Genomic DNA, 26,925 nt, shown 5'->3' with positions numbered 1-26,925 from the left:
TACTGTGAGCTGCTCCCGAAGGTCTATAACAGCACCGTACTCTTGTAGAAAATCCATGCCTAGAATCAGATCTTTACAGCAGTCTTTTAATACGGCAAAGGTGCCAGTGAAAGTAAGACAGCAGATCTCTATGCGGCAAGTGCACATGCCAATCGGCGTCATGACATGGCCACCGGCAGTGCGCATCATTGGCCCAGACCAAGGCGTCAGAACCTTACGGAGTGTCGTTGCTAGCTGGCTGCTCATGACGGAAAAATCGGCGCCGGTATCCACAAGACGGTCACATCCCAACTGTCGGCAGTTACAAAAATTTCCCCGGAAACAATGCGTTCGCAGCACGTCGGTAAGTTCGTCGGATCGGGTCGTCGCCGCTCGGGCCGTCGCGTCAAATCGTCGGGTGGAGGCTGTTTATTCTGAGCCGTAGCGGCGGCCTCACCCCCGGAGGTCGCCGTGTTTAGTTTTCCCGGTGGGGGGACGTGCCTCTGAATTGCCCAGAGGAGGAGTATCGACTGGGTGACCCAGAACGCCTCGGGGATGACGATCGCGGCTGCCGTTGCTGTGACGTCGGGTGCATCTCGTTAGCAGCCAGGTATTCCTCAATCTCCTGTGGTCTTTCTCCATAGCGAGGTCGAGGCGCGTTCGGTGGGAATCCTCTTAAGCCCATTCTCCGGTATGGGCAATTGCGTAGAATGTGGCCAGGCTCGCCGCAGTGATAACAGAGCGGCCGTCTGTTGGGTGTGCGCCACAAGTGCGCCTTGCTGATGGCGGGACGCTGGTCTTGCTGTGGCTCGACGGGGCGCAGATCTTGTTGCTGCTCGACGGGACGCAGGTAGCGAGGCGGTGGTCCGGCAACGGGGCGGAATGAATGTGGCTCGGGGGCAGGTCGACGTAGGACATCACTATACGTCATAATGCATGGCTCTGATTGTGGTGCTGGTGGTGGCTGCACCGCTCGCCGGATTTCATCACGAATGACGTCTTCGGTAGAATAATTCACTGCAGGTGGTGCATTCAAGTGGAGCTTCTGCAGTTCTTCGCGAACGATGCTTCTCACAAGCTCCCGCAATGCCTCGTCCCTAGCTGCTGGCACGGACGCGCAGTAGGGTGTGGCCGCTACGCTTGCCTGACGACCGTATTGGGTGCAGCGTTCCTGCAATGAACGTTCCGTGCTCGCAGCTTCTCTCGCGAAATCTGCGACAGTTCTTGGAGGGTCACGAATGAGGCCAGCGAACAACTGTTCCTTCACCCCGCGCATGAGGTGCCGTACTTTCGTTGCCTCGGGCATGGTAGTGTCGGCCCGATTGAAAAGTCGCGTCATGTCCTCGACAAACATGGCCACGCTCTCATTTGACTGCTGAGACCTCGAACGGATTGCTATCTCTGCGTTTTCTTTGCGCGTACTCGAGCTGAACGTTGTGAGCAACTCACGGCGAAAGACGGCCCAGTTGACGAAGGACGTCTCGTGGTTCTCAAACCACGTCTTGGCCGAGTCTTGCAGCGCGAAGTACACATTCATTAGCTTCCGCTCGTCGTCCCATTGGTTGAATGCGGCCACACGGTCAAAAGTGGCCAACCAGTCTTCGACATCCTCGAGCCGGTCACCGTGGAATGATGGCGGTGATCGAGGTGCGAGAAGGACGTACGGTGGGGCGTTGCTGGAATGCTGACTTGTCTGGATGCCCGTCGTGGATGTCATGGTTCGTAGTGGGGTGGACAGTGGTTCAAACTCAGGTTGTAGGCCTCGGAGGCGACGGCTGGCTTTATGGACAGGAGTCGCGTCCACGCGTCGATGAGCAGCGTCACTGACGTCTTCGGGGGCAACGTACATGGGATCTTATCCTGCACAATCCACCAAATGTCACCAACACACATAGCAAGCAGCACAACAACCGAGCTGGCCTTTTTTAATCAAGCGAAAACTCGAGCGAGACGAGGATGACGCTCAGCCACGCGCCAAGACATTCGGCCACTTGGTGGCACTAGAAGATGGGCAGCGGTGTGTCAATATGCCACTTAACACGCATACGCAGATAGCAGCGGATGTCGAATTCGGATAGATAGCAGCATTTTGTCGTTTTTCTGTTGATCATAAGAAGAGAAAACGAGAAGAATAAATGCATTGCAGAGGCTTAACGTGGTTAAACCTAATATAACGTGCAAAAGCACTAGTGGGGCTTAGTTTATTCTGGTAGATGATGGATACCTTTGACGTTGTCACTGGTCTTTCGCTGTTACGAGGAGGACCAATGTATATTGCCCAATTCGCCACGAGTGCCACAGATATAAAGCAGCGCTTTAACGATGCCGTAAGAACGTCCCTGCGTGGCCTAGGGGCAGCCTGCCTAAAATAGAATCCAAGGGTCCTGGAAGGCAGTATTCCGATGTCACTCTCCCATTTTAATAGCCAATTTCGTGTAAGCGCTGTTAACTCGGGCCAGTTCAGCGACGCAACCAATTTGTGAGAAGGTTAGATATAGCGAAGTAGTGCTTTGACACTCAAACGAAAAGATGACAGGCTTGGCCTTGGCTGGAAGTAAAGATAAGCGTTATCTGCCAACAGCTTCTATTGAAAATCGCAATTTGCGCTACTTATTCGAGCTCATTAACCCCATTCTCGACTCCAATTGTCAAACTGAAGAACTTCATTCGTATTTTGATCAGTTGGGTTCGTTTAATGTATACCGAGATTTTAGGGCATTGCAGTTTAGCTTTCACCTCAGTGTGGTTAAAGAGGCCGCAAATTGATCTGGAAAATGGTGCTCAGTGGCCTAAAGTTTCAATCGCTTGATGCTGACCTTACCACGGAGAAATTAGGAAGCGCGCAACTCTTAGGCGCCCCGTCCATGGCTTGAAAGGAGTCGCTGTCGGTAGGTACAGGGTGGCCCAGTGAGCCACCCTACCTCAATTGGCCCTGACCAATCTGGCATCTGTATCACACATGAATGGTAACTGGCTGGTATAAGCTAGAACTGTGAATTGTCTTCAATGTTCATAAGATTACAAGTCTTCCCACGATAGCAAAGGAAAAACAAAATTACTGATAGCCTCTTTTATTTTAATAAAGTAAGGTATGGTGCCATGTACATGGTGCATGTTTGCTTGCATCATGTGATGTGTTTCAAGTAAATGTTTGCTCAGGTGTTCATGCAGGCTCACCATTTCCTAATTTTTTGCAAAACACTCTAATCACATGATGTTGTTAGCTGACGTGTTGTAATGTTTGGTTTTTAATGTCGCCAAAAAATAATATCTCTTCATTGTTTTGCATTTTGTCGTTTTGACAATAAGGTATACGCGTTTTAGTGCCTCCATTCAAATGTCGTAATAAGTGAATGAAAGATGTCATCGGCGCTCTGAGGAGAACTGCCAGTTGTCATTCCCGTTCTTTGCCAAACCACTTCGAACATACCGGTGCCGTTCTTGCTGTTCAGCTGTAGTAAGGCTCGCGTCTTGTAAAATCGCTCAGCCTCTCCGTGCGTAGCGGCTGCCGGACGTCCGATCGCATGCATGTCATGATACAGTGAGACCACAACGCCACTACAGGTTCACTTGTTCTCAATGCAGCTGGAAGCATCCGCACCGCGGATTGCATCTCAGAGGCTCGGTTCCTGGATCGTCGTCTTTTTTTATACTTGGCGCCAATATATAATAGCAGACAATGGTGTTCTCTCTCTTTTTTTTTTTTTCATCAGAATGCGCAACCACATCTGCGTGCTTACGTAGCCGGACATCACCCTGCTGCACATGTCACGCGTGCGTCACAATTTGAACAAAATGGCGAATTGTCGGTGTGTTTTTCACTTTCTGCGTCGTCCACTGCGCCCAAGCTCCCAAATACGGCGATTTTCAGAGCAGCTATTCTGACTGAAAAATATGTCTTAGCAGCACTGCCGCTAGAAATTCTCCAAACTTTTGACAGCGCTACAGAAGGTGAAGGTTTGAATGGTTCAGAGTAAAACTGGTGTTGATGCTCTGCGGCGCGTAAGTTTTACGGAGCGGAGAACGTGAGTTACCTCTTTTCTTATCATTTCATGCCACGTAAGTAGTGTTCTGACAGGCATCATGATTTCGCGATGGTTGCGCAGGCTTGTATATTGAATGCCGATAATCCCAAATGTATAAATTTAATTGCGTCTTATACAGGGGCGAAGTGCTATATGTATACCAACTTTTTTGTAGAAAGACTCTAAATAGGAGGAATGCGTCTTATACAAAGGGTGCGTGTTATACACCAGAAAACACAGTGCAGAAACTCAAATTATCCTCCACCATCTCGTTTCTTATTCTGGATGAAGCAAACCTCATCAGCCCTTTTCACGTCAGCACTTTGCAATATACATGTTCGGGAAAAAAATACGGATCGTTAAGGAAGGCATTTTTTTTTTTACCGTAACCTTCCTTAGTTCAGATGACTGAACGAAAACTGTAATTCTGCCTCAACTGCGCACTCCATTGCCGTGGCATTCCAAGAGGCAGCAAACTCTTGTGTGCTTCTCAGCAAAAGCCTGATTTGTGATCATCCGCGCGAGCCTCTTTACTAGATGGAGTCCCAGATTGTCTACCTCGTTATAACCAGTTTATAGGGGGCTGGTTAAAGTCTGTCGTGTGGGCCCGGGCTCCGCCTTGAAGCAGCAGTTTGTTCTAGCTACGCCTGAGTAAGCAGTATACACTGGATTCCACTTAATGGGGTAATTCCTCATCTGTTCTTTAAAGGGCAAGAAAAAAGCTGGAAGCACGTATGTGAGCTCTGCAATCTGGAGAGATTGTGCAAAGCTGATATAAGTTACGCTGGTGGAAAAATATATATATACGCAGCCCCCATTTTGCCAGAATAGACGACAGTTACAACTCAAAGGAGATTACGGTCTCTGCTTGCTTTCATTAAGTACGTACGTGATCAAAGACGCTGGTTCCGGATCTTGTTAGGAACTGAATGTTCCTTCGCTGTTGTTGTCGTTTTTTAATAAATAAAAGACCGCCTGCTTCGAAGCCGATGCAGTCTACCTGGCACTTTGAAAGAGGTAGCATCTAGCGCGTCGTTCGACTTCATTACTACTGCAAGTTAGCATGACATCCATTTCTCGGTGCGCGCTTCGCATCTTTCAGCGCTAGCCAATTTCTTTTTGCGGCAGCCTGTTTCTGTTTAAACCACTCAATGAGCTGAGCCGTCAGCGTACTCCTTTATTAATTCATTTTCTTTGTCTCTTTTTTCAAGCACAGTGGCAGAGCTGTGAGTAAAAAAATGCAGCAAGTTTAGCTAAGTTGGGGCCAAATGCGAATTATGCGCATTGGCACGTCACGTTACATTTTGCTTTCGGTTCGAGGCTCGGATTTTATAATGTCAGGCTTCAGGTAAAGATCAGCGAAACTGGTGAGTGGCAACCTCAGTCGTAGCAAGCTATAACATTTTGAAGCCATTTAACTTTACCACCATGAAAGGGCAATGAGAAAGCACTGTGTTTGGATCCATTGCGCACGGATGGAAGCTGATGAAAACGATGGCATGCAGTACAGAGTGCGAAAGAATGTCACACACACAAGGTAACTGGCTGCGACGATAGAGCAGCATAATTAATAAGACGAACAATTAGCAGAGGTTTAGAATTAGTCAGAATGAAATTTAATTCTGTAGTTCGCAGCACCATCGCCAATGGCGTCCATGGCTGGCTCTGTGTTGAGGCAGGGTTGCTCCTCGTATTTACACCCATTAATTGACATCGTGGCTGTCTCCATCGCTCAATGGCACGACGTGCCATCACCCACGTGAATAATCACAAGCTCAGCCCCAAGTTTGAAAGGTCAAAGGATCAAGGTCTTGGCCTTGTCGTGTGACACCAAGGTGACCCATAAGATTACACTGAAGGACTTAACTCTGGTGTGACTTCTAGCCATGCATGAACTCCTCTAGAAGATGAAAAATGGTGGCTTAGCTCTGCTATGCCTGGATATACGTAGCGAAAAGCAGTGACTATCTCGGGATCAGAAGAAGTTTATTTATCCAGTCTTCAGCGCCGTTCGCCAGCAGATAAACTCTCCTTGGCTTCCATGTCGAGCGCGTCTAAGTTCACCGGCGTTCTATAATTCGTTTACAGGAAAGGAAAGTCGCTGAAGGCAAGAAACACCGCCTGGCGGCGTTGGAGCGCACTCGTTCTCGCTTGGTTATCATAGCTGACGGCAGATGGATGACATCCCATCCTTGGCGTCATCCTAATTGAGTGAATTAACTATTTTAGTCATTGGTACTTTCTAATTGCGCACCAAACGCAGTATCTGTCACTCGCGGAATCCCGCTATCATCCTCACGGTAGACGAGCGGAATTATGAAGACCGTTTTACGACCCGGGGCGTGGCACGGAGGCACCGTGCACGGCGGTAAAGCGCTCGGCTGGGGATCCAAGGAATGAAGATTCCTTTCCCGGATGGAGACTTATTTTTTTTCTTGGCGGGGAGTCACACACCTCTTAAGCATTGCTAAGCAACACCGGCAGAGCTTGGCGAGGGAGCTGCGCAGCTGGCCTTGGCTGTGGCGTCTCTCGGTCACGGCATACGGCATACGCGAAGCTTGGCTCCGACCCTCGAAGTGAAGCTTTTCGCTTCAAAACAAGAAGCTTTTATTCGGGCATATAAGCAGTAAATCAGTGAACCTCCTGTCGGGACCTCCTGTCGGTAGATTTAAGAATAATAATTCGAACAAAAAACAACAGCAGGGAACAGTGAGAGGAGAGAAAAAATCCCTATATCTGAACAGAAATAAGGTAAGCAGAGCCATTATAAAAACGTTGTAAATTATCAGCAGCAAATTCAGGAACGGCCATAAAATACGAGTTAAGCCCGGGTTTGATCCAGACCACGGCGGCTGCATTTCGATGGAGGCGGAACGAAGGGGCGTCCGTGTGCAGTGCAATGTCAGCGCCCGTTAAGGATCCCCAGGTGGTCGCAATCCGAAGCCCTCCACTACGGCGGCTCTAAAGCCCCCTACGACTCCTCTTTCTCTCTTTCCACTTTCACTCCTATCTTCCTCCATTGCCTTAAGGCGCGGTTCAGGCATCCACATAAACAAGTGTGACAGATACTGCGCCTTTCCCTTCCTGTGAATCAATAATTATTGTTAAGTTCACGCTTACAGATACGCAAAGATATTGAACGTTTAATGTCAGTAGGAAGCGCGTTCCAAACTAATATGCAGAAGAAAGACTGGTTTGTTTTCCATAATTAGTGCACGCTATTAGGAGTAACTAGTTGTTATTGGTGGCAAAACTTGTTAAATTCCTGTTAATGAGTTGGTAAGTGTCAAATAAATTGGTTGGTAGGAGATCGTTGGCACCTTTGTAGAGAACGATTAAAGGTTTGAATTTCACCAGGGAGTGAATTGGAAATAACTAGGATCATGAAGAAGTGGAAAGACACTACTTCGATGTGGCTTAAATATCATGATATGAATGGCTTGATTTTGTAAATTTTGTAACAAGGTTAGATGACTTTCATATGTGTTCCCCGTGAAGAGATGCAATATGAAATGTGGCTATGAATGAAAGAAAAATACAGGCAACGCAATGTTTCACGAGAGAGATAGTGCTTCGCTTTTAGATGTATACGGATGCAATATGCGCATTTTTGTTTCAAGCGCGCGATATTTTTAGTGAACTTCAAATAATCACTCCAAGAAATGTGCATTGGTTAGATGCTTTTATTGGAGAAGTGGAAATCTTAATTGCAGGAACTTGTGGAACAGCCCGATGATCAGAAGTAAAGACACTATAAGTTATCTTCGTCGTATTCATACGTAGGCAGTTACGTTGACACCAGAGAAGAATATTAGTGAGTTTCATAGTTAACAAATGACTGTCTGCGTAAAGGATACCATGTGAATAAGTGACGCAGTCGGGTAAGTCATTGTTGTAAACCAAAAATAACAGCGGTCCAAGTATAGATCCTTGGCAGACACCTGTATCTATAGTCAAAAAGTCTGATAGCACGTTAGAGATACTGACAGCATGTTGTCTTTCAGCTAAGTAGCTTTCAATAAGGGTTAATGCGGACCTGCAATGCCCATTCCTTCCAGTTTAGCAAGTAAGATAGGATGAATAATTGAGTCAAATGCGTTCGATAAATCAACAAGTAGTCCACCAGTAAAGCTACACTTATGAATAGCGGCCTTAATATTATCAATAAATGATAGTAGGGCAAGGCTAATAGAAAGCCCTAGTCGAAATCCAAATTTATGTGAGGGTAGGAGGTTAAAAGTTGAAAAATACTTTGACAGGTGTGATTCAAAGCGCGTCTCAGTTTTCGTGCTAAGAACGGTAGTATGGATATGAGATGATCAGTGAAGGTCAAATTTAGTGCCACGCGAAGCTCGGCTCCACCTATGACGTAGTGAATCTTTCGTTTCAAAATGCGGCTATAGTATAGTGCTCTCGTGCAGTGGCTAAGGAAGCGGATCTGTTCGCGTCACCACGGAATTGAAACCATTGCTGTGACCTTGCTGAAATGTGAAATGTGACCTTCAATGTGACCTGAAATGTGACCTGCTGATTGGGACCTTCACTTGCTCGGCACAGTTGCGGCCATATTTATTTTATTTCACTCGATGTCAGAGTCCTTCCCCACCTCTCCTGCAGTGCTCCTCAACACTAGCTGCGCAACTGGCGGTGACCCCACACACCCACACATATTTAGGTGGCTTAGGGGATCACTGCTGCATCTAATAGCAGATTAAAAATTATCCTGAACATTTCATTATTACTCATGATGCCTGTTTACGTACTTTCAGCTTGCAAATTGCCAACGCTTTCGAAGAACGGCCCAGCAACGAGAAGTTCAGTTGAGTATTCATTAAGAAAAAGCTGTTACGTTCTCAGCCCCACCGGGGTGGCGCAGTTGTCAACTACTATGTTCAAGGATAAGGGATCGTATCCCGGCTTCGGCGGCCGCTTTTAGCTGGTGGCGAACAGCAATGTGTCTGTATGCTGCGCGATGTCAGTGCACGTTAAATAACCCCAGGTGGTCGAAATTTCCGGAGTCTTCCACTACGGCGTCTCATAGCTGGAGTCGCTTTGGGACGTTAAACCCACAAACCAACCAACCATGTGCGTTCTCAAACAAGCACTGGTGCCGTGAGAGCAATAGTCCATGTCAGATAGTCTCACATTAGTTTCCTGGGAAAAGCCATTATCACTCCTCCCCCACCCCCTCCCCACCTTCTGTGCCTGCGGGAATAATGGAAGGCAGAACAGCCACAGCGGCGGTGTCAGGAGACAATGCGCACCCTGCCATGTTAGCTGCCCAGAATTTGCTTATCTCGCCTTAGCGCTGTACATGGGGCCTTTAAACTAAGACTTCGTTCCTCTAACTACTGTGCCTTCATGCTCGCGGGCGAGTTGGTTCCACATTCTTGCAAAAAGGTGCCAAAAAATACACGGCAGACGCAAAAGACAACATGCTACACACACGCAGAAACACTAACAGCAGATGGTTTTCTTTTCGCACGGAATAACTGCATGCTGGCAAGTGATAAGCACCCAGAAACTGACTCATCATGTGCAGCATGCAAAACATGATGAATGCAAATTGTTCTCGTTCTACGCGCGCCACCCCGTGTATGCACGCTTCTTTGCCGATAAATGCACTAAGTGATCGCTTACACCAGATTCACCATATTTCTTGATTTCTGACGCCTCTAATATTTCCGCTGTAATTTGAATATCAACCCTGTTAAAGACACGTGTCCTGTCAGTCTGGTGTGCAATTGTGGGCATAAAATTGTCCCTTATGTTGCCCGAAAGCTGTTTTAAGTCTTGTATATGAGCTCATACAAACTACCTTAAACATCGGCCTGTTTGCCCTATGTATTGAGCGCCACGAAGGAAAGGAATAGAATTATTACACCACTTTATGCAGTTGACATGCTTTTGGGCATGATTCCACACACCTGTTTATCATTTTGGCGTCCTGCGTTCACCTTTAAACACATTACCCCTGGGCGTTTTGGGGCAGGAAACAACACCCGGATGCCAGCCCGTTTGCCCTTTTTTTTTCTGAGTTATGGCGTGAATATATAGAATGTCAGCGAGCCTTATATGAGAGTGCCTGTTTGGCCTTCTTAACCTTGTGAAGAATCTTTAGTATTTCTTTTATCATTACCACTGAAATGATACGTGGTGAGAATAACATGCCTCATAGAGGTGGCTGGCCTGATGAAAGCTGCTTTCTAGTCGCTGCAGACGTGACTTCTTAAGTGCGTTTATTAGATGTGATTGAATGAAACTGACTTAAAGAAAAGAGTGGGCTTCTATTGGCTTGAACCCCCAGCTAACCCGATACAATATGAAATTTATTTCCAAATCTAAAAAACCTTAAACAATTCTAAACCGGAAGTTCATGGGTCAGAATTAATGGATGAATGTTTCCTTGGAACACTGACAGCATCAACTAGGTTTGCATTTCCGTTTTGTCACTATTAAAATCTCTAGAAGAAATTGTCAATGTGCGAAAAAAAAATAAACCATTTTTGTTAGTGCACTTACGTGTGGGTTTTGCGTCCTCTACTCCGTCTTCCATGTATTTTGGCGGCTTTTTGGAAGGCTGTTAAAGGATTTCAATGCGAAAATTGCTTCGAGGCCTGGCAGAAGCTGGCCAAACTTAGCACGATCGACTGAGTGCGACACACCCAGTTTTAGCGTATCGTATCCGAGCCTCCTAATTAACCTACGCATATCTCTCTGGCATCATTTTTTTTTTTTAACGGACATTTCAAGCGCTTTGCTGTGTTGGGTGCGACTGCCCTCGCTTTTCTACATGTACTCGCACCTCTTTCGGTCCCAAGCCTTCAAGTCTTTCCAAGCGACTGCAGCGGGTAATTGTTAGCATTCCGATGTATAGTGCTGTCCCGTTGCTAGGCCACTGCAAGGGTAATAAAAACACAGTTTAAAAAAGTGGCTTAATTTCCGACGCCTGTAGTGTCGCTGCATTTCGGCTTACCTTCTTTACACGAAGTCGAGACGCTACAGCTCCGATCCGAAGTGAGGGCGCTTTTATCGCTTTGAAATGAGCACAATGGGCTGGCAGCTTCTAAAATGAAAACTTCAGACGCACTAGCATTTCAGGCGCTCCGGATGAATGCAGCCTGTCAAGCTTCAGTAAGAAACATATTTTCCAACCCAAATCCCACTATAACACGACTCATTCAAATTGCTTTAAACATGTCCCGCGAAAGAACCGTGCAACCAACACTTCGCAATGCATTTGTCAGCTTCCGTTTTTAGGAAAAATGCACAGTTGAAAAACATGAGCGCAAAAGAGAGCGAAGAAAACCTTTTTTTTTTTTTTTTTTTTTTTACAGTCAGAGTCAATTTGCGGCACCGTTTACAGTTGCATCGATCGATACAAGACCGTCATTTGCCACGCTGGCCGTTACTCACGCCTCGGTTTCTTGTGCTTAATTGAAAGGACACAGCCATTTGCATTCACGCGACAGCATTGGAGGCCGCACTCTCCAGAGAATCATCCAGCATTGGCGCTGTCGGCGTCGTAGAAGTTGACGTTGGGAGCGAACAGTCGAAACCTTCCGGAACCCTTAGGTCCTGAGCTAGGTGCGCCGAGTGGCTGCAGGGGAACTCTATACTCTCGCTTCACCGAACATCAGTGAGGCATTAAAAGATCGCAAGTGCTTTGTTGTTGTTGTGGCTGTTGTCGCTATAGGGAGAAGAAAAAGAAAATGCACGGGCCTGCTATTGGTAGCTGAGCCACCTCCGCTGCCTTATTATTATTATTATTATTATTATTATTATTATTATTATTATTATTATTATTATTATTATTATTATTATTATTATTATTATTATTATTATTATTATTATTATTATTATTATTATTATTATTATTATTATTATTATTATTATTATTGGTTCACAGGAAGGGGAAGGCGCAGTATCTGTCACACACACTGTGGTCACCTGAACCGCGCCGTAGGGAAAGGGCTAAGAAGGTGGGAGTGAAAGTGGAAAGAGAGAGGGGAGCCGTAGTGGAGGGCTACGGAGTAATTTCGACCACTTGTGGATCTTGAACTTGCGCTGACGTGACAGTAGGTTCGCTCTCCCCTGATGGGGCTGGTACAGGTGGGTCACCACCGCTTGCGGCGGGGGCTAGCCTGACGCCGAATTTTTATCTGTTGTAGGCCGTCATTGCACACGCCACCGCTGGTGGTGGACGACGGCTGTTACTGCGGCGCGCGTCTTTCTTTCCCTCTTTCTTTTCTTTCTTTTCTATACTTTTCTATCTGCACGAGGCAGCGGAGGTGGCTCAGCTACAGAGCCAGCAGCAGGCCCGTGCCTTTTCTTTTCCTTCTTCCTACAGCCACAGCAGCAGCAACATGATTGACTCCCCTGATGGGGCTGGGACAGGTGGGTCACCGCCGCTTGCGGCGGCGGCTAGCCTGCCACAGAATTTTTATCTGTTGTAGGCCGTCATTGCACCCGCCACCGTTTCGTTGGTGGACGACGGCTGTTGTTGCGGCGAGCATCTTTCTCTCCCTTTTCCTTTTCTTTCTTCTCTATTTTCTCTCTGTCTGCATGAGGCAGCGGAGGTGGCTCAGCTACAAAGCCACTAGCAGGCCCGTGCATGTGTGTGTCTGTGTGTGTGTGTGTGTGTGTGTCTGTGTGCGTGTGCGTGTGCGTGTGCGTGTGCGTGTGCGTGTGCGTGTGTGTGTGCGTGTGCGTGTGCGTGTGCGTGTGCGTGTGTGTGTGTGTGTGTGTGTGTGTGTGTGTGTGTGTGTGTGTGTGTGTGTGTGTGTGTGTGTGTGTGTGTGTGTGTGTGTGTGTGTGTGTGTGTGTGTGTGTGTGTGTGTGTGTGTGTGTGTGTGTGTGTGTGTGTGTGTGTGTGTGTGTGTGTGTGTGTGTGTGTGTGTGTGTGTGTGTGTGTGTGTGTGTGTGTGTGTGTGTGTGTGTGTGTGTGTGTGTGTGTGTGTGTGTGTGTGTGTGTGTGTGTGTGTGTGTGTGTGTGTGTGTGTGTGTGTGTGTGTGTGTGTGTGTGTGTGTGTGTGTGTGTGTGTGTGTGTGTGTGTGTGTGTGTGTGTGTGTGTGTGTGTGTGTGTGTGTGTGTGTGTGTGTGTGTGTGTGTGTGTGTGTGTGTGTGTGTGTGTGTGTGTGTGTGTGTGTGTGTGTGTGTGTGTGTGTGTGTGTGTGTGTGTGTGTGTGTGTGTGTGTGTGTGTGTGTGTGTGTGTTTAGAGCTCTGAGGTCAAGACGACCGACAGTTTGTTTCTGACGCCTCTTCAGGCTTCCAGAGCTCATTCCGTTAAAAGCTTTCCTCGAAAGCGGATTATGCGGGCTGAGGGCTAATTGTTTGCACACCTCGGAATCCTGCTTATTAACGGGTGGCTGCATGGATGGATGGATGGAAAAACTTTATTTTCGTCAGAGAGCATGTATGGATGGTTCCGTGTTAGATGGCCATCAACCCATGGCTGACGGCGACCTGGGTGGCCCACTCCACGGCCCTGGTCTGGACGACCGGGTCTGAGCTGGCCAACACGGCCTCCCACTGCTCGAGGGAAGGATCACGCATAATATCCGCCGGTGGCGGTGCTATGCTACAGCTCCATAATATGTGGTCATAGGTTGCCAATTCCTGACACCATTTGCACTCCGGCTGAATGTCCGGGTAGATTTTGCTCAACACGTATGGGTTTAAGAAACATCTAGTCTGCAATCGTCGCCAGACGCATTCCTGCGCCTTCACCAATTGCTTGTCCGGGGGTGGGTAAATCCTCCGCTCAAGTTTGAAATGATTAGTAATGTCATGAAAGGATACCAGCCCATCTCTCGTGGACCTTCCCGGAACGTCCGGCTCACCTACTCGGCTGACGAAACCTCGAGCATTCATGTGAGCCGTCTCGTTCCCAGGATTCCCAGAGTGTGCTGGTACCCAGACAATTTCCGCCTCCGTAGTCCCTCGCCCCGTGGCCCGATTCAGCAATCGCGCCGCTGTGACAGATATTCTGCCCCTCGCCAAATTTCGGATGGCTGTTTTGGAATCGCTGAAGATCAAGTCAGCATTACTACTAGTAATAGCTAGTGCTATCGCCGCTTCCTCTGCAGTTTCTGGGGAGCGGGTTTTGACTGATCCGGAGGCGATCAAGCGTCCCCGCCCGTCCACCACCGCAATTGCAAATGCGTCCTTGTCCCTATACTCGGCGACATCTACATAGACTGCCCCGTTGTACTTCCCGTACTTAACATGTAAAGCTTTGGCTCTTGCCTTCCTGCGGTCCTCGTGATGTATTGGATGCATGTTCTTGGGCAAAGGTTTTATGTACAAGCCCTTGTGCATTTCCCGCCTAATCTGAATTTTAGTGTCACCAGCTGGAGCATCAACTCCAATGCCGATCCTTTCCAATATGTCCCTTCCTGCTTTTGTTTTTGAAAGCCTACCGAGCTGCATCACCAAGTGCGCCTCCCGTAGTTCTTCTAGGGTGTTGTGCACCCCTAATCCCAGCAGCCTTTCGGTAGACGCATTGTGAGGCAACCCAAGGGCCGCTTTATATGCCTGCCTAATCATAGCCTCCACCTTGCCTTTTTCCGTCGCGTCCAACTTCAAATAAGGCGTCGCATACACTATTCTACTGAGCACAAACGCCTGCACCAGCTTACACAAGTCCTTTTCCTTAACACCTCTCTTACGATTAGCGATTCTCCTGATTAACCTCACGGTAGCATTGACCGTATTTTTAAGCCTTTTCAAGGACTCGCTATTTTTCCTGTTAGTCTGCAGATACATACCCAGGATCCTGATCGTTTGAACCTCAGCGACCGGTATGCCCCCCACTTTGACCTCTAAAGGCGGTGGCGGCACATAGTGTCTCGCATGTATCCCTCTTGGCTTGTCCCTCAGCACAAAAAGCTCGGACTTGGGCTGAGAGCACGAGAGTCCTGCTTCCCCTGCTAGCTCCTCAACAATATCCACCGCGTGCTGTAGAGTTTCTTGCAAATGTGCGTCACTGCCTCTTGTTACCCAAAGAGTAATGTCATCCGCATAAAATGTATGTTTAAGTCCCGATATCCCTTGCAGCCTGGGTGGTATCTTGATCAATGCGAGATTAAATAGGAACGGCGATAATACCGACCCTTGCGGTGTCCCTCTGCCCCCCAATGGGAAGGGATCCGATTTCATTTCTCCGACTATAATCTCCGCAGTCCTACCCTCCAGAAACGATCTGATGTACCGGAAGGTTCTACCCCCCGGTCTTATGTCCGATAGGTTCCTCAATATTGCCTCATGGGTAACATTGTCAAAGGCCTTAGTTAGGTCGAGCCCCAAGATAGCCTTGGTGCCCGTGCCGTACCCAGGATCAACAACGTCTTTTTTTAGTTGTATCATGACGTCCTGCGTTGATAAATTAGCCCTGAAACCAATCATTGTTTCAGGTATCAACTCCTTGTCCTCTACATAACCCTGAAGCCTGTTCAGGACCACATGCTCCATCAATTTGGCTAAACACGACGTTAGCGAGATGGGACGCAGATTCTCAATGCAGAGCTTCTTCCCTGCTTTAGGAATAAATGTAATCCTAGCATGCTTCCACTCTGGCGGAATCTCCCCGGCCACCCAAAATTTATCAGTGTATCGACCGCGCTCTCCTTCTCGTCAATCTCCCTTCCTGTTCTAGTGCCAGCATCATGCCCCCCGCGCTTTGGGAGCAACAACTGACCATAAGCCCAAGCGCCGTGCCGTCGCATTTCGCCAAAACTAGCGATGCTTGTGGCCAGACGCCTCCACGTCCATGCGCGCAGTGTTGACGACACGACAAGCTCGTGCAAGCACACAAACACGCGCTATAGCCTTATTCCTTCGGGACTGAGGCAATTATCGAGCAACGAGCCAACGTCGCTCGCTGATCCGTTGCAGCGTGTCGGCCGCTCTGGGCGGCCAACCGTTCAACCTTCCAGTAAACAGGATACCGGACGGGCCGTCGGCGTCGCTTTACCGAGCGGTAATTAATCTCTCTTATTTCGCCACAGCGGCTTCTGCTATTTCGGAGCTACCGGTCAGCTCTTACTTATAGCTCTGAAGCGCAGAAAGCACAACGGAATGAAACGAGCGCAGCTCGAAACACCAGGGGGATTGGGACGAAGGATTATTCAAGAGGCCTGCATAGCTGCGATTTCCGTTTTTAGACTGCGAATATGGCCGTAAAAACACCTTTAACTTGGTTCACGTAGTCAGTGCCCGGCAGCCATCTGCAAGTTATAAAACCTTGTGCATTCGTATCTGAAGTTTGTAAGAATACGAAATTTAGACTTATGGCCCATATGTTCTAGAAACTGATTTCAAATACCTTTTTGCGCATTTAAGGCATTTTAGAACACCACTTGAATGGCAGAAAGTGAAGTGGAACTCAAGAGACTTCTGATGCGCGTACAAGAAGAGAGTGAGAAGTTTGGGCTTAAACTGAACATTAAAAAGATAAAGATCATGGCGTCTTACCCTATCAAGCACTGGAGCATCAAGGGACAAGAAGTGGAAGCTGTGACAGATTTTCTCTTCTTGGGCTCCAAGATTACCCCGGAAGGAGATGGCAGCCATGAAATTAGGAGACGCCTGCTTCTGGGAAAGAGAGCCATTGCTAGCCTTGACCGCCTAGTAAAGAGCACAGACATTACACTGCCAACCAAGGTCCGTATAACTCGTGCTATGGTCTTTCCAGTTGTGATTTATGGATGCGAGAGGTGGACTGTGAAGAAGGCTGACCGCCGAAGAATTAACGCGTTTGAATTGTGGTGCTGGCGGAGAGTCTTGAGAGTTCCTTGGACTGCCAGAAGATCAAATCAGTCGATATTGTCGACCACAAACCCTGACTGCTCTTTGGGGCGTCAAATTCTAAAGTTAAAGTTCAGCTGCTTTGGTCATCTGATGAGAAGAGAGGAGTCGCTGGAGAAAGATTTGATGTTGGGAAAGATTGAGGGTCACCGGAAAGGGGTAGGCAGCGAACGCGGTGGTTAGATGGCATCCTCGATGCGCTGCAGATGAAGTTATGTAAAATGTTCAAAAGATAGTGAGAGACCGGAAAGCGTGGCGAGATATGGTCCATAGGGTCACGAAGAGTCGGATACAACTGAATTGAACTGAGAGCACCTTTATTGCTTTGTTGAAACGTTACCGCCGTCGCTTTTAGAATTTCCATAAAATGAGCGCCACATGGCGGCACCATGCGAGCTAGTCTAAGAACGAGCGGCAGCATGCGGAACTGTTTCTTTGTATCTTTGCGAGTTCTTCGTGAACGAAGTCAGACATTATTGGGATAGCTCCGTTTTGAAAAATTCGGTGATTTCCATGACGTCCGCAAATGCGCTGCCTCCTCACCTCGATCCCGTTTAAAGAGAGATTTATTGGCATTTCCGTTCCTCCTGGTGGTTCTGCGCATACCAAGCACTTTCCGATGCCTTCTCGGCAGTAAGATGAAAAGAGTATGTTAATAGAAAGTAAAATTTGCAACAATGCTGCGTGCCTCTCTGATTGTCAAGGTATAATGGAAAAACTTGAGGCTCTAGATTGCAGAAACTGTGAATTGACAAGCGCCAATCACTGCATGAGTCGATAGTCATCTTTTCGCGGCACTTCCCGAGAGGTGACCTTTTTCTTTCTAATAAAAACTCGGTGCCGTTATATCCTTGTTTCCTTGAACGTATTGAATAACTACTGCGACAACTGGTGCGGCAGTTTTAACGGTGGGCACAATGCACCCGTAACTCTCGCGAAACTTCACCCCGTCGTCACGCAAGCCGCAAAACCGGCATTGTACGTTTTCCCCTTTGCGTTTATACTCCCGCATGTATGCTTGGTTTTCTGAACACTTTTGTCCCATCTTTCTTAAAATGAAACAACTACGTGAAGAGACTAGAACAGTGAGAAATGAGTGCCTCTGAGGAAGTTGGAGCCAACGGCCACTAAAAAACGTATTAAGGAGCCGCTTAAAGGGGGCTTTAGTGGTATGACGTGATAACGGCTTGTAGTTCTTTATAATTACAGACACGCTCATTTTCGCCCCTTCGGAATCTCGCTTCTGTGCGAAGCCGGCAAACTTAACTGATGGTTTCTCAGTGAAAGAGTATTTCATTGAAAATGTTAATCTCAAAGCAAGCTAAAGAGTACAAAATGAGAAACATAAATGGATGCTAGTTTTGATTCAGCTGGCTGACCTAAAACTTTTCTGAAGCAGTGTGTAGCCTTATTTTTTCCACTCTAACTGTCGATGTGGACAGGCAATTGAGAACCGACGTTAAATATACTTTTTTGCGTACCGTGTGCCAAGTCAGATTTGTGCATGCCTGGCCCAATCTTTCTTATCGGAACAGTTTATATTACAAGACGCAATTATGGTTTCATTGAAAAAGTGGTTTCCAGTGTCAGATATCTGACTGCCAGTTCTTCAATGGATTACTTAAGCAATTTTAGACGACAAACATCGTACAGAAACTTATGCGGCAATCTGTTTCCGGAGCCCATATATACAGGGCCTGATACTCTGAAGGTCCAGGCAGTAATGTATTGAAGAGGGTTAAGAACATGCAGGTCCCACCGGGAGCAAAAAATTTCTTTTTTCAAACCACACTGGAACTTCTATAAAGCGTCTCCAAGGACAAAAAAAAAAAAAAAAAGGCTTTTTCCTATCATGAGGATCCAACAGCTTCATCTGTAAATAACCCGAAACAATAGATCACGTAATTCGCACTGTTAGGAAGGGGTTTATTTCTGGGACATGCGACCAAGGACTATGAAAAAAGAGGTAAGGCTCACATCATATAGAATTAGATTTTTGTCTACAGTTGATGAAGATGGTTGCCCTTTTGATTTAGTTGCGCTCGTGGGCTTCCATGGTGTAAGCTACTCTCGAGTGGCCGGGTATCATTATAAAATAGGGGCTCGGCCTGCCCGTATGTACTTTCATGAAGGTATTCACAAGTTTATTGGGGTATTGAAATCTCCAACATGTGACCCAGAATGGTTACTAAGGTTAGAGCCCTTGGTTACGCTTAGAGAATTCTAGTGCGACAAAGCGAGAATTCCAGTGCAACGTAGGCGTGACCTGATTTGGGGGAATAGCTGTTAACACTAGCGTCTGCGTTGTCTGGCCTGAGTTGTTGAACGCTAACAGTCTGTGACAACCCGATGGGCATTACGCACCTGTGCTATATTTATTTAGTTGTAGTCAATGGCCGTATAACGAACCAGATCGTGACTCCTTTCTTAAGCCGCAGAACACAAAGTTTGCACCTGCGTGGGCTTAGAAGATACTAGCACAACAACTAGCATATTGCCCTGTATTGCGTCGTGCCCTGCAGTGCGCTTGTCAAATGAGTAAGGCAGGCGCAGCGGCTTCTAAAGATTTGGAGGAGGAAAAAGGAAAGCGTATGCGCAGTACGTTGATTGCAAAGGCTCTATTCCAGGAGAAAGTTGTTTTCTTTTTTTGTTATTGTAGTACCATGTCAGCACAGACAGACTTTGCGAGGCTAAATTCATTCGCATGAAACTGCATTGAATTGGCCTCTCTGACACCCCTATCAGGCGCGAGCACACTGACGAAAAGACCAACAAAGAAAAAGCTGCCATCTGATATGTGTGATGTAAAAAAATATTAAACTAAATTCCGGCATTCACGGCCGCCTTTTGATGAAGACGATGCGCCAAATCATCGTCCACGTGCCGTGCGCCCTGGGCGTGATAAACGGGTCCGAAGTTAATCTTGACCTCTACAGCATGGCGCCTTAGATAGCCAACTCGGAGCCTCTGGGACTTAACCTCACGTAGCTTCATGATGGATGTAGTTCGTCAAGCAAAGCTGAGCTCTAGTAATTGCAATGTGCAATGTTAATATGTATCACTCAACCAAACACAAACTCTTCTTCTATACATCTGTGTCACTTTGTGCCGTTGAGGGATAGATTCATTCAACCATTCAATCAATCACTTATTTAATTCAGACTTGACCGTACATATGGCTTCCTTACAGCTGCGGACACCCAAGATGCGCACACGCGACGCGACGAACCAGCGCAAAGACTGTAATCTGAGCGAGCTCTCGTTCTGAGCCAGTGAGCGAGTGGCGTTAACGCAAGGGATACTACCCGGAATGGAATGGGCTCGTCGGGGGTGAAACGCTCCGTTTAAGAGGAGGTCGTCGCTTCTTACGCATAAAGTATATACGCACTACCGTCACAACGGGGAAAGCAGTCTACGAGTTCCGCTACAACGAGAAACAATTTGCCGGCATCGATCAACGTACGAAAGGTCGTACAGGAGCGAAGGGCGCACACTATCTGCTCGAAGTACACACAATTACTGCCACGTGCCGTCACCCGACCTGGCTAAATGTAGGGCAACCGCTGTGTTCTAGACTGCCTAATGGCGCCGTCGCATGGAACACGTGCGTCTACTCGCGTCGGGATTGAAGTGTGGGGAATAACACTGTGATGCACGGGAATAAATGGAGTGGAAACGACTGAAACGTAGGAACCTTCGTTGGGTTTAACGTCGCGTCATACGAACGGTGCTGGAACTGCTACGAGCAGATTTCGTATGTGGGTGCCTTGTTTCACTCTACGCCGAGTGAAAGCTGAATACTGTCCTCGACCAACTCGACACCAGCTTTTTAGCTAGCTGTTGCGAGGTTGTTAAGAAAAATACTAGGGATAGGCGGACGGAAAACGTACGGCTATGACAAACTAAATTTTATATGGTTACAGAGAAGCATGGAAAAAGATCAGACAGGAATTCATTTTTTGGAAAAGGGGGCGCAAGGGAAGGGGGGGGGGGGGAGTTGTTGGCGACAGCTGCACATGTACACGCGGTCTTGACTGAACAAGAGCCACCCTCCTCACTTATAGCACAAATAAACATTTTCGACGTACTGCGGACAGCAGTACGTTGCCTGAGCGAACACCAATTACCCTAACCTAATCTATGCACTAAGAGGTACCCACGGAAATCACTCCATTAAGGTAAAACCGAAATTTGAGCAACACGATATTGAAGCGATGGAGTTGAAGGCCCACAAAATCCGGCGCTGTCGGCATTATCAGCGCTATGAGCGAAAAGCACGACCATACCTCTGGAAGATGGTAGTTTGTTTCTGACGTTTCTAGGCGCTGATTAATTGACTGGTTGTGTGACGTCATAAAGTCAAGACTTTATTCAACGTCGAAGGGTATTTTACACAATACGATGCGCTAATTAGTTATTAGATACTATATGCGTAAGTTAAAGCATTGGTTATTAGGAGAGCAGCATAGTTCATGTTCGCGAATGAGAATCTACAAGGAGAGCCACACACGACAACCGTTAAAGCTGTCGAACCATACCATTAAAGGCGGAACTCAGGTGTCCTCCTCCTCGCCCCCTATTTTTAATCCTGTAGTGCAACCTTGTGCCACTGTTATCATAAAATGTTAACAATATTTGTTTATTTCACAGAATGATCTACCAGAATTGATAAAACATTTGCACAAACGGCCTTTTTACAAATTGACCATAGAAAGGCCCATCACTCTGCCACCTTCTTGAGGCAATGAAGGCCAACTGAAAAGGTAATAGATGCACAAGGTAACAGCTTTGGTAGATTAGTCTTAACTTTCTGCTGGCAAACTGTTGATCTGGCACGTAGTTCAACAGTTCTGAGTTTTGGCCTTCATACAAAACGATCGCCCAAGCATTTTCCTAGAAATTTAGTATTAGATTAAAGCTCAAAAATCAAAATTAATTATATTAATTACGATGTAATAATTTTTTTTGAAATTTTATGTTATGAATTTGATGTCAGGGAACCAGTAACAATCAAATCGTGAAATTTTATTTCGTTTGCACCATGTTTCCGATGCCTGAGAATTGCAAGGTTTACAATAGCCTTCGAGTTCAGCAGCGACTTTATAAGTTCTCTGTCCATGCAATTACCTTAAAGATACCGCAGGGCATGTAGGCATAAAGTAATCATATCTACGTGGAGTTACCCAGGTAAGTTTGGCAAAAAGTGAATTCCAATGAAGCGCTCCAGATTTACTGAGCGCAGAGTCAGTTTTAATACATACATTCAACCTGCTCTCAACTATATTGAGGAAGCAGGAAGTTTCGTAACTGATTTCGCAACCGGGCGAAGCAAACTCACAATCATCTCGTCACTAGAAGTAATTTCTCGTCACAGAGCGCCTCATGCAACTGTTTGAAAATATAGTAAACAATTAGTGGACTACACTGACTCTCCAAGCTGATCCTAAACGCTGTAGGGTGAATAATAATAATTATGGTTCTTGATATCTGTGTGTCTTTGAATAACGTTTTAAAAACGAAGCCAAGGTGTAGTTTTAGAGCGTTAGCTCTAATGCGTTCATTTTCGAGTTTCGCGTTATTCCTGGACCTAGTATACATCAGGCGTCCCCCCGATTGCGCCACGTACACGTGTGCCCTCATGAAACGTCGTTTTTACCGTCACGGTCCGGCACAAATACACTACACTCTCGCCGCAGCCGATAACACATCATGTAAAACTGCAACACACTCTCTTGCTGTGCAGTAAATATTGCCGTCTTCATCGAGTCCCAAATGTAAAACACTTTCCCGCGCTGTACATTGAACATATTCGATCGTCTTCATGAAGTCCCATCTGCGCTCCTTCTTCATTTAAGATGGGAATTACGCCATACACATACGCCACCTCGCTAAAGACAGAGACCGAAGCCGTGTCAGATTAGCCATTTGCCAAGAAGCTTACCAAACACGGAAGGGAGCCAAGATCGAAGCGGCAGCAGCCATGGAAGAAGTTTTTCCTTCCTCCATGTCAGCAGCGACCGAGGCGACAGCAGATGGTTGACGCCCACGAAGCTTGCATCGAGGATGCTTGAACCTCTACTTTTTTTTTTTAAGTTCCGTTTTTAGTACTTGGAGGTTTAGTCTTTTTCGTGGCCTTTGTTCTTTCCATCTATACCTTAAATTATGATAGTTTATTGTTTGCAACCAAGCCGACCCTCATCTTTTTCTCGCTTGTACCATCTTTTCCTGGCTGACAACAGGTTTCTTCATACGCCCTCACTCTTCTCGCTCCAATTTTCTCACACATGTTAGACCATCATTCCACTTGCACCCCCCCCCAACGTTACAGCATGTTTTTAAGGAGCTTTGTGCAAACTTCTTGCCTAATTCCTAATACCTTCCCTGTGCGTTTTGCTGCGTCGCTTCATTATTCCCATATCCCGTGTAATTGTTTACATTGTGTTCTGCCCTCGAATTCCTGTTAGTTGTTAGTGCTGGCTACGCATTTTGACTGGCCATAAGTTATGAATGAGTTCAGTGGATATTTTTCTGTTCTTGTTGCGAAGGGTGGTTTTTCTTACGTGCATTGGACTACCTGTATTTTGCGTTATATTGTTTTATGCTTGGTTTCGTTACGAATGAACGTTGCTAGCTATTTAACGTTAACGCTGCGTGAACATCTTCCCCCTTCGGGTCTCCGTGTGGCGCTGTTCCTTCAATAAGCGGCTGTTAGAAAACGAAATAAAATAATAATCAGAAAACCTAGGGCCCTATTATTTCTGACTTCCAGATCTGGTTCCTTGATTCTTATCCTTATTTCTCATTTCGGGGTTTGTTAAAGTACTAAAAAATGAAAATAATTACGATTTATACATACATAGCTTTTGACATGGGAAAATGGAGGAGTATGCTTTAGGTGCTGTAGATATACACAGCTCTTATCCGTTGCCTCTTGCTTTGACACGTGAGATTCTTAACAGCGATCGGTGACTATCAATCGTTTCAAATGTTTATTTTTTAATTCTTTTTGCAGCTTTTCTTCAGCCTAAATAGATTTATCGACCTTCGATAAGAATAAAAAGCGACAGCAGCGACCATGAAACATACTCTGCACAGAATCCGGGCAAAGCTGCTTCTTCCGAAACACCAGCGCTTGAAGCGACAACTCTCGCAGATAGCAGAGTTTGCACTTACAAGGACGCGTGTAGCAGTGTCTGACTTCTTATACACTAAAACATAGTGCACATAAGACGAAGTTTTCACACAATCGCGTCGATCGATCAGGTTTTGTGCATAACAATAAAATAATTGTTTGGGTTTTCCTGCAGGATGACGACGCTTTATTTTCTAAGTTGGACTCATTCCGCGTGGAGCACTTCAGTGATGCAGGAGGTTGAAGGTTGGCGCTAAAACATTTTGGCTAAAAGCTTTCACTTAAACATGTCGTGCCTTCATTACTCTTGTTTTATGAACGCTTATTATACTCGAATCAATAAAGTAAGAAGCTCCCAGACATGCAGCCCTTATCTGAGGCAAAGAGCATATAGCGATAATTGTCCCTCGCTTTTTTTTCTGACCATGCCAGTCAAAGGTGGCTAAATTATGGTATTCTTTTCCTTAACTTTCAGTGTCTTCACCATCCCCAGGGTTCAAGACGCTGAAGCAAAGGTTGCCCTTGGAAGTGTCACCCCCATGGTGCGCGACTCGTACGACACCTGAGCGATGCCGGATAGCTTCCCGAAGGCCTCCAACCATGCCGCCATAGCGGATGCCTTAGTAAATGCCACCGCCAGCCTGTCTCTGCCTTCGGTTGGCCCAGGAGATGACGGCAGTCCGGAGTCGGTGCTCGGGCCTCAGTACCACAGTCAGGTCCGGATCACAGTCATCATCATCATGATAGCCTTCTCCTTCACGGGCAACAGCGTCGTCTGCTGGCGCCTCCTGCGCAACCACCGCCGGCGTCGCTACCAGAAAGCCCACGTACTCTTCCTGAACCTGGCTGTGGCAGACCTCCTGGTCACCACGGTGACCATGACTTCGCAGACTGTTTGGGAGGTCATGGGACGCGTGTGGATCGCCGGTGATGCGTTCTGCCGAATCTTTAAGGTGTTGCAGACGTTCGCGCTTGCTTCGTCCACTTACATGATTGTGAGCATCGCGTTGGACCGGCACTTCGCCATCGTGTACCCTCTGGCCAGGTGTCCCGCGCCATGGCGCCTGGCGGGAGCCGCCTGGGTGGCGTCGCTATTGCCCTCATTGCCCAACCTGTACGTGTTCCGGATTGTTGAGGCCGGCTCTGGAGTTTGCTACTGCGCGTCGGTGTTCTACGCCCACAAGGCGGCGTCGACGCTACCTCGCCAGCTGTACATGACCTTCGTGTTTCTGGCAGTGTTTGCGATTCCACTGGTACTTCTTGTCGCCCTGTACGGCCGCATCCTGGTGGAGATTTGGCACCAGAACTCAGCGTTCAGGAACCGGCACCAAACAGCTTCGTCCTTACCGAAGGCCAAGGTGAGAAGGCTCTCTTTGCTCCCTTGCTGTTATCTTGCTGCTCTCTTGCTGCTATCTTGCTGCTTTCTTGCTACTCTCTCGCTGCTCTCTTGCTACTCTCTCGCTGCTCTCTTGCTGCTCTCTTGCTCTCTTGGTGGCTCTCTTGTTCGAGACAGCTCTGTTTACCTTCGTTCTCTCAGAAGATTCAGTCTTATGAATCACATAGCCATCGTGGGTGCTTGCCTGTTGCTTTGAGGTGTTGCGTGGTTGGTAAATCATTTGCCTTCGAATCGAGCTTTCCTGCAACGTATCTATTAAAAACCTCGATTACGAAGAAAAGAACGAAATGGAGTGTCTAATATTGCACATGAATTTTACCACGCTATAAGTAGAGGTGTTATTCCACAAAACTTAGACGTCCGTAGCATGCCAAACTTCTGAGAAAGAGGAAGCAGAATGCAACTTGTCATACTTTCAGACTATAGAGGCATTCGAATTCACGATGGCGCGAACCAGTCAGGTTCTCCTGTGGCTGCTTTAGACTACTCATTTATCATGGTTGTTTTTATTTCATTATTACATCGAAATAGCACTATGCCTACACAAGGACCGCCAGATGCTTTGTAATTGACGTGTATACAGACTAAACTTTTCCCATCCCGTTTGAAATTTTCATGTGCTGAGCCCTCTCACGTGAAAAATATGCAAATTTGATTATTTCAATATATTCACAGTGGCTTCCTCAAGATACTCGCTTCTGGCCGGGAATAAAGATCTGCACGACGCGCCGCAGTATACTGCTCCCCCATACTATGCAGGTCCAAAGCCACTATCCTTGTCTTTAATCTAAGGCTATCCAAATACGCCAACTCCTTGTGTGTTAAACTGTACCTCGTGTGCTTAGCTGTCAGCCTCTTGCACTGTGCGTTAGATACCCTGGCAGAGGAGAGGTTACAAAACAAAACAGTAAAATTAAACAACAGACAAACTTTAGGCATCTAAACTTCCCGCATTTAAAATATACAGAGAGCGCTGCTCTCCCCTCTCCACCAAAGAGAAAAGACAACTCCGCGAAACAAGACGACTCTCCAGTGATTGCCGAATATTTGGCGGTACTGCACGCACTAGGCTACTATTACGATGCCATATTTCGTCGTTCACTATAATATACCTCGCCACTCATCACTATCGCAAGCCAGCTAAAACTTGATGATCCGCGTTGTATAACGGTCAGCACAAAATTACAAAAAAAAAACAATTTTTAAATCCAGTCTTTATTATTGATTAATGTGAGCGAGAAATCTGCGTATGAAATTGGATTCTTCAGCAAAAATCTCTCACGCAAAAGTAACCAGCCCTAGCGCTGTACCCACCGCATGAATCAGAATACTTGTGTGCAATTCTTTTGTGCCATAGTACCTCACCGCACATGGTAAATAGCATTTGAAAAGAGATAATGTGTTTATGAATAAACTATTACAGCTCCTGAACGCTGCCAAAAGCAATTTCTGGAGCAAAACTCATTGAACTCCAATTCTATCCTACAGATTGCATCAGTACTTCCGTATAGTCGCAGCGTCTAGTATTGTTATACACTGGCTGTGTACCAAATTTTTACTGATAATGTTGTGTATTGCGCCTTT

The 26,925-nt window shown here is 46.8% G+C and overlaps 1 protein-coding gene across 1 annotated transcript in view; it reads left to right on the top strand.

Annotated features, from left to right (window-relative positions):
- The first annotated feature begins 24,426 nt into the window (after positions 1 to 24,426).
- The window catches only part of LOC146198655 (gonadotropin-releasing hormone II receptor-like), a 3,678-nt gene continuing 1,179 nt past the window's right edge, over positions 24,427 to 26,925 (top strand). Inside the window, exon 1 of the mRNA XM_084592629.1 lies at positions 24,427 to 25,303. Within this exon, the coding sequence (XP_084448755.1) occupies positions 24,515 to 25,303 (789 nt within the window). The 5' untranslated portion in view covers positions 24,427 to 24,514. The remainder of the gene's footprint in view (positions 25,304 to 26,925) is intronic.

Source organism: Amblyomma maculatum, chromosome 2, assembly GCF_055883805.1.
Source record: "Amblyomma maculatum isolate TAMU_Amacu chromosome 2, ASM5588380v1, whole genome shotgun sequence".
In the NCBI taxonomy this organism is placed as follows: domain Eukaryota; kingdom Metazoa; phylum Arthropoda; class Arachnida; order Ixodida; family Ixodidae; genus Amblyomma; species Amblyomma maculatum.
The sequence above is the reverse complement of the archived record's forward strand: the minus strand, read 5'-3'. Positions and strand labels throughout refer to the sequence as shown.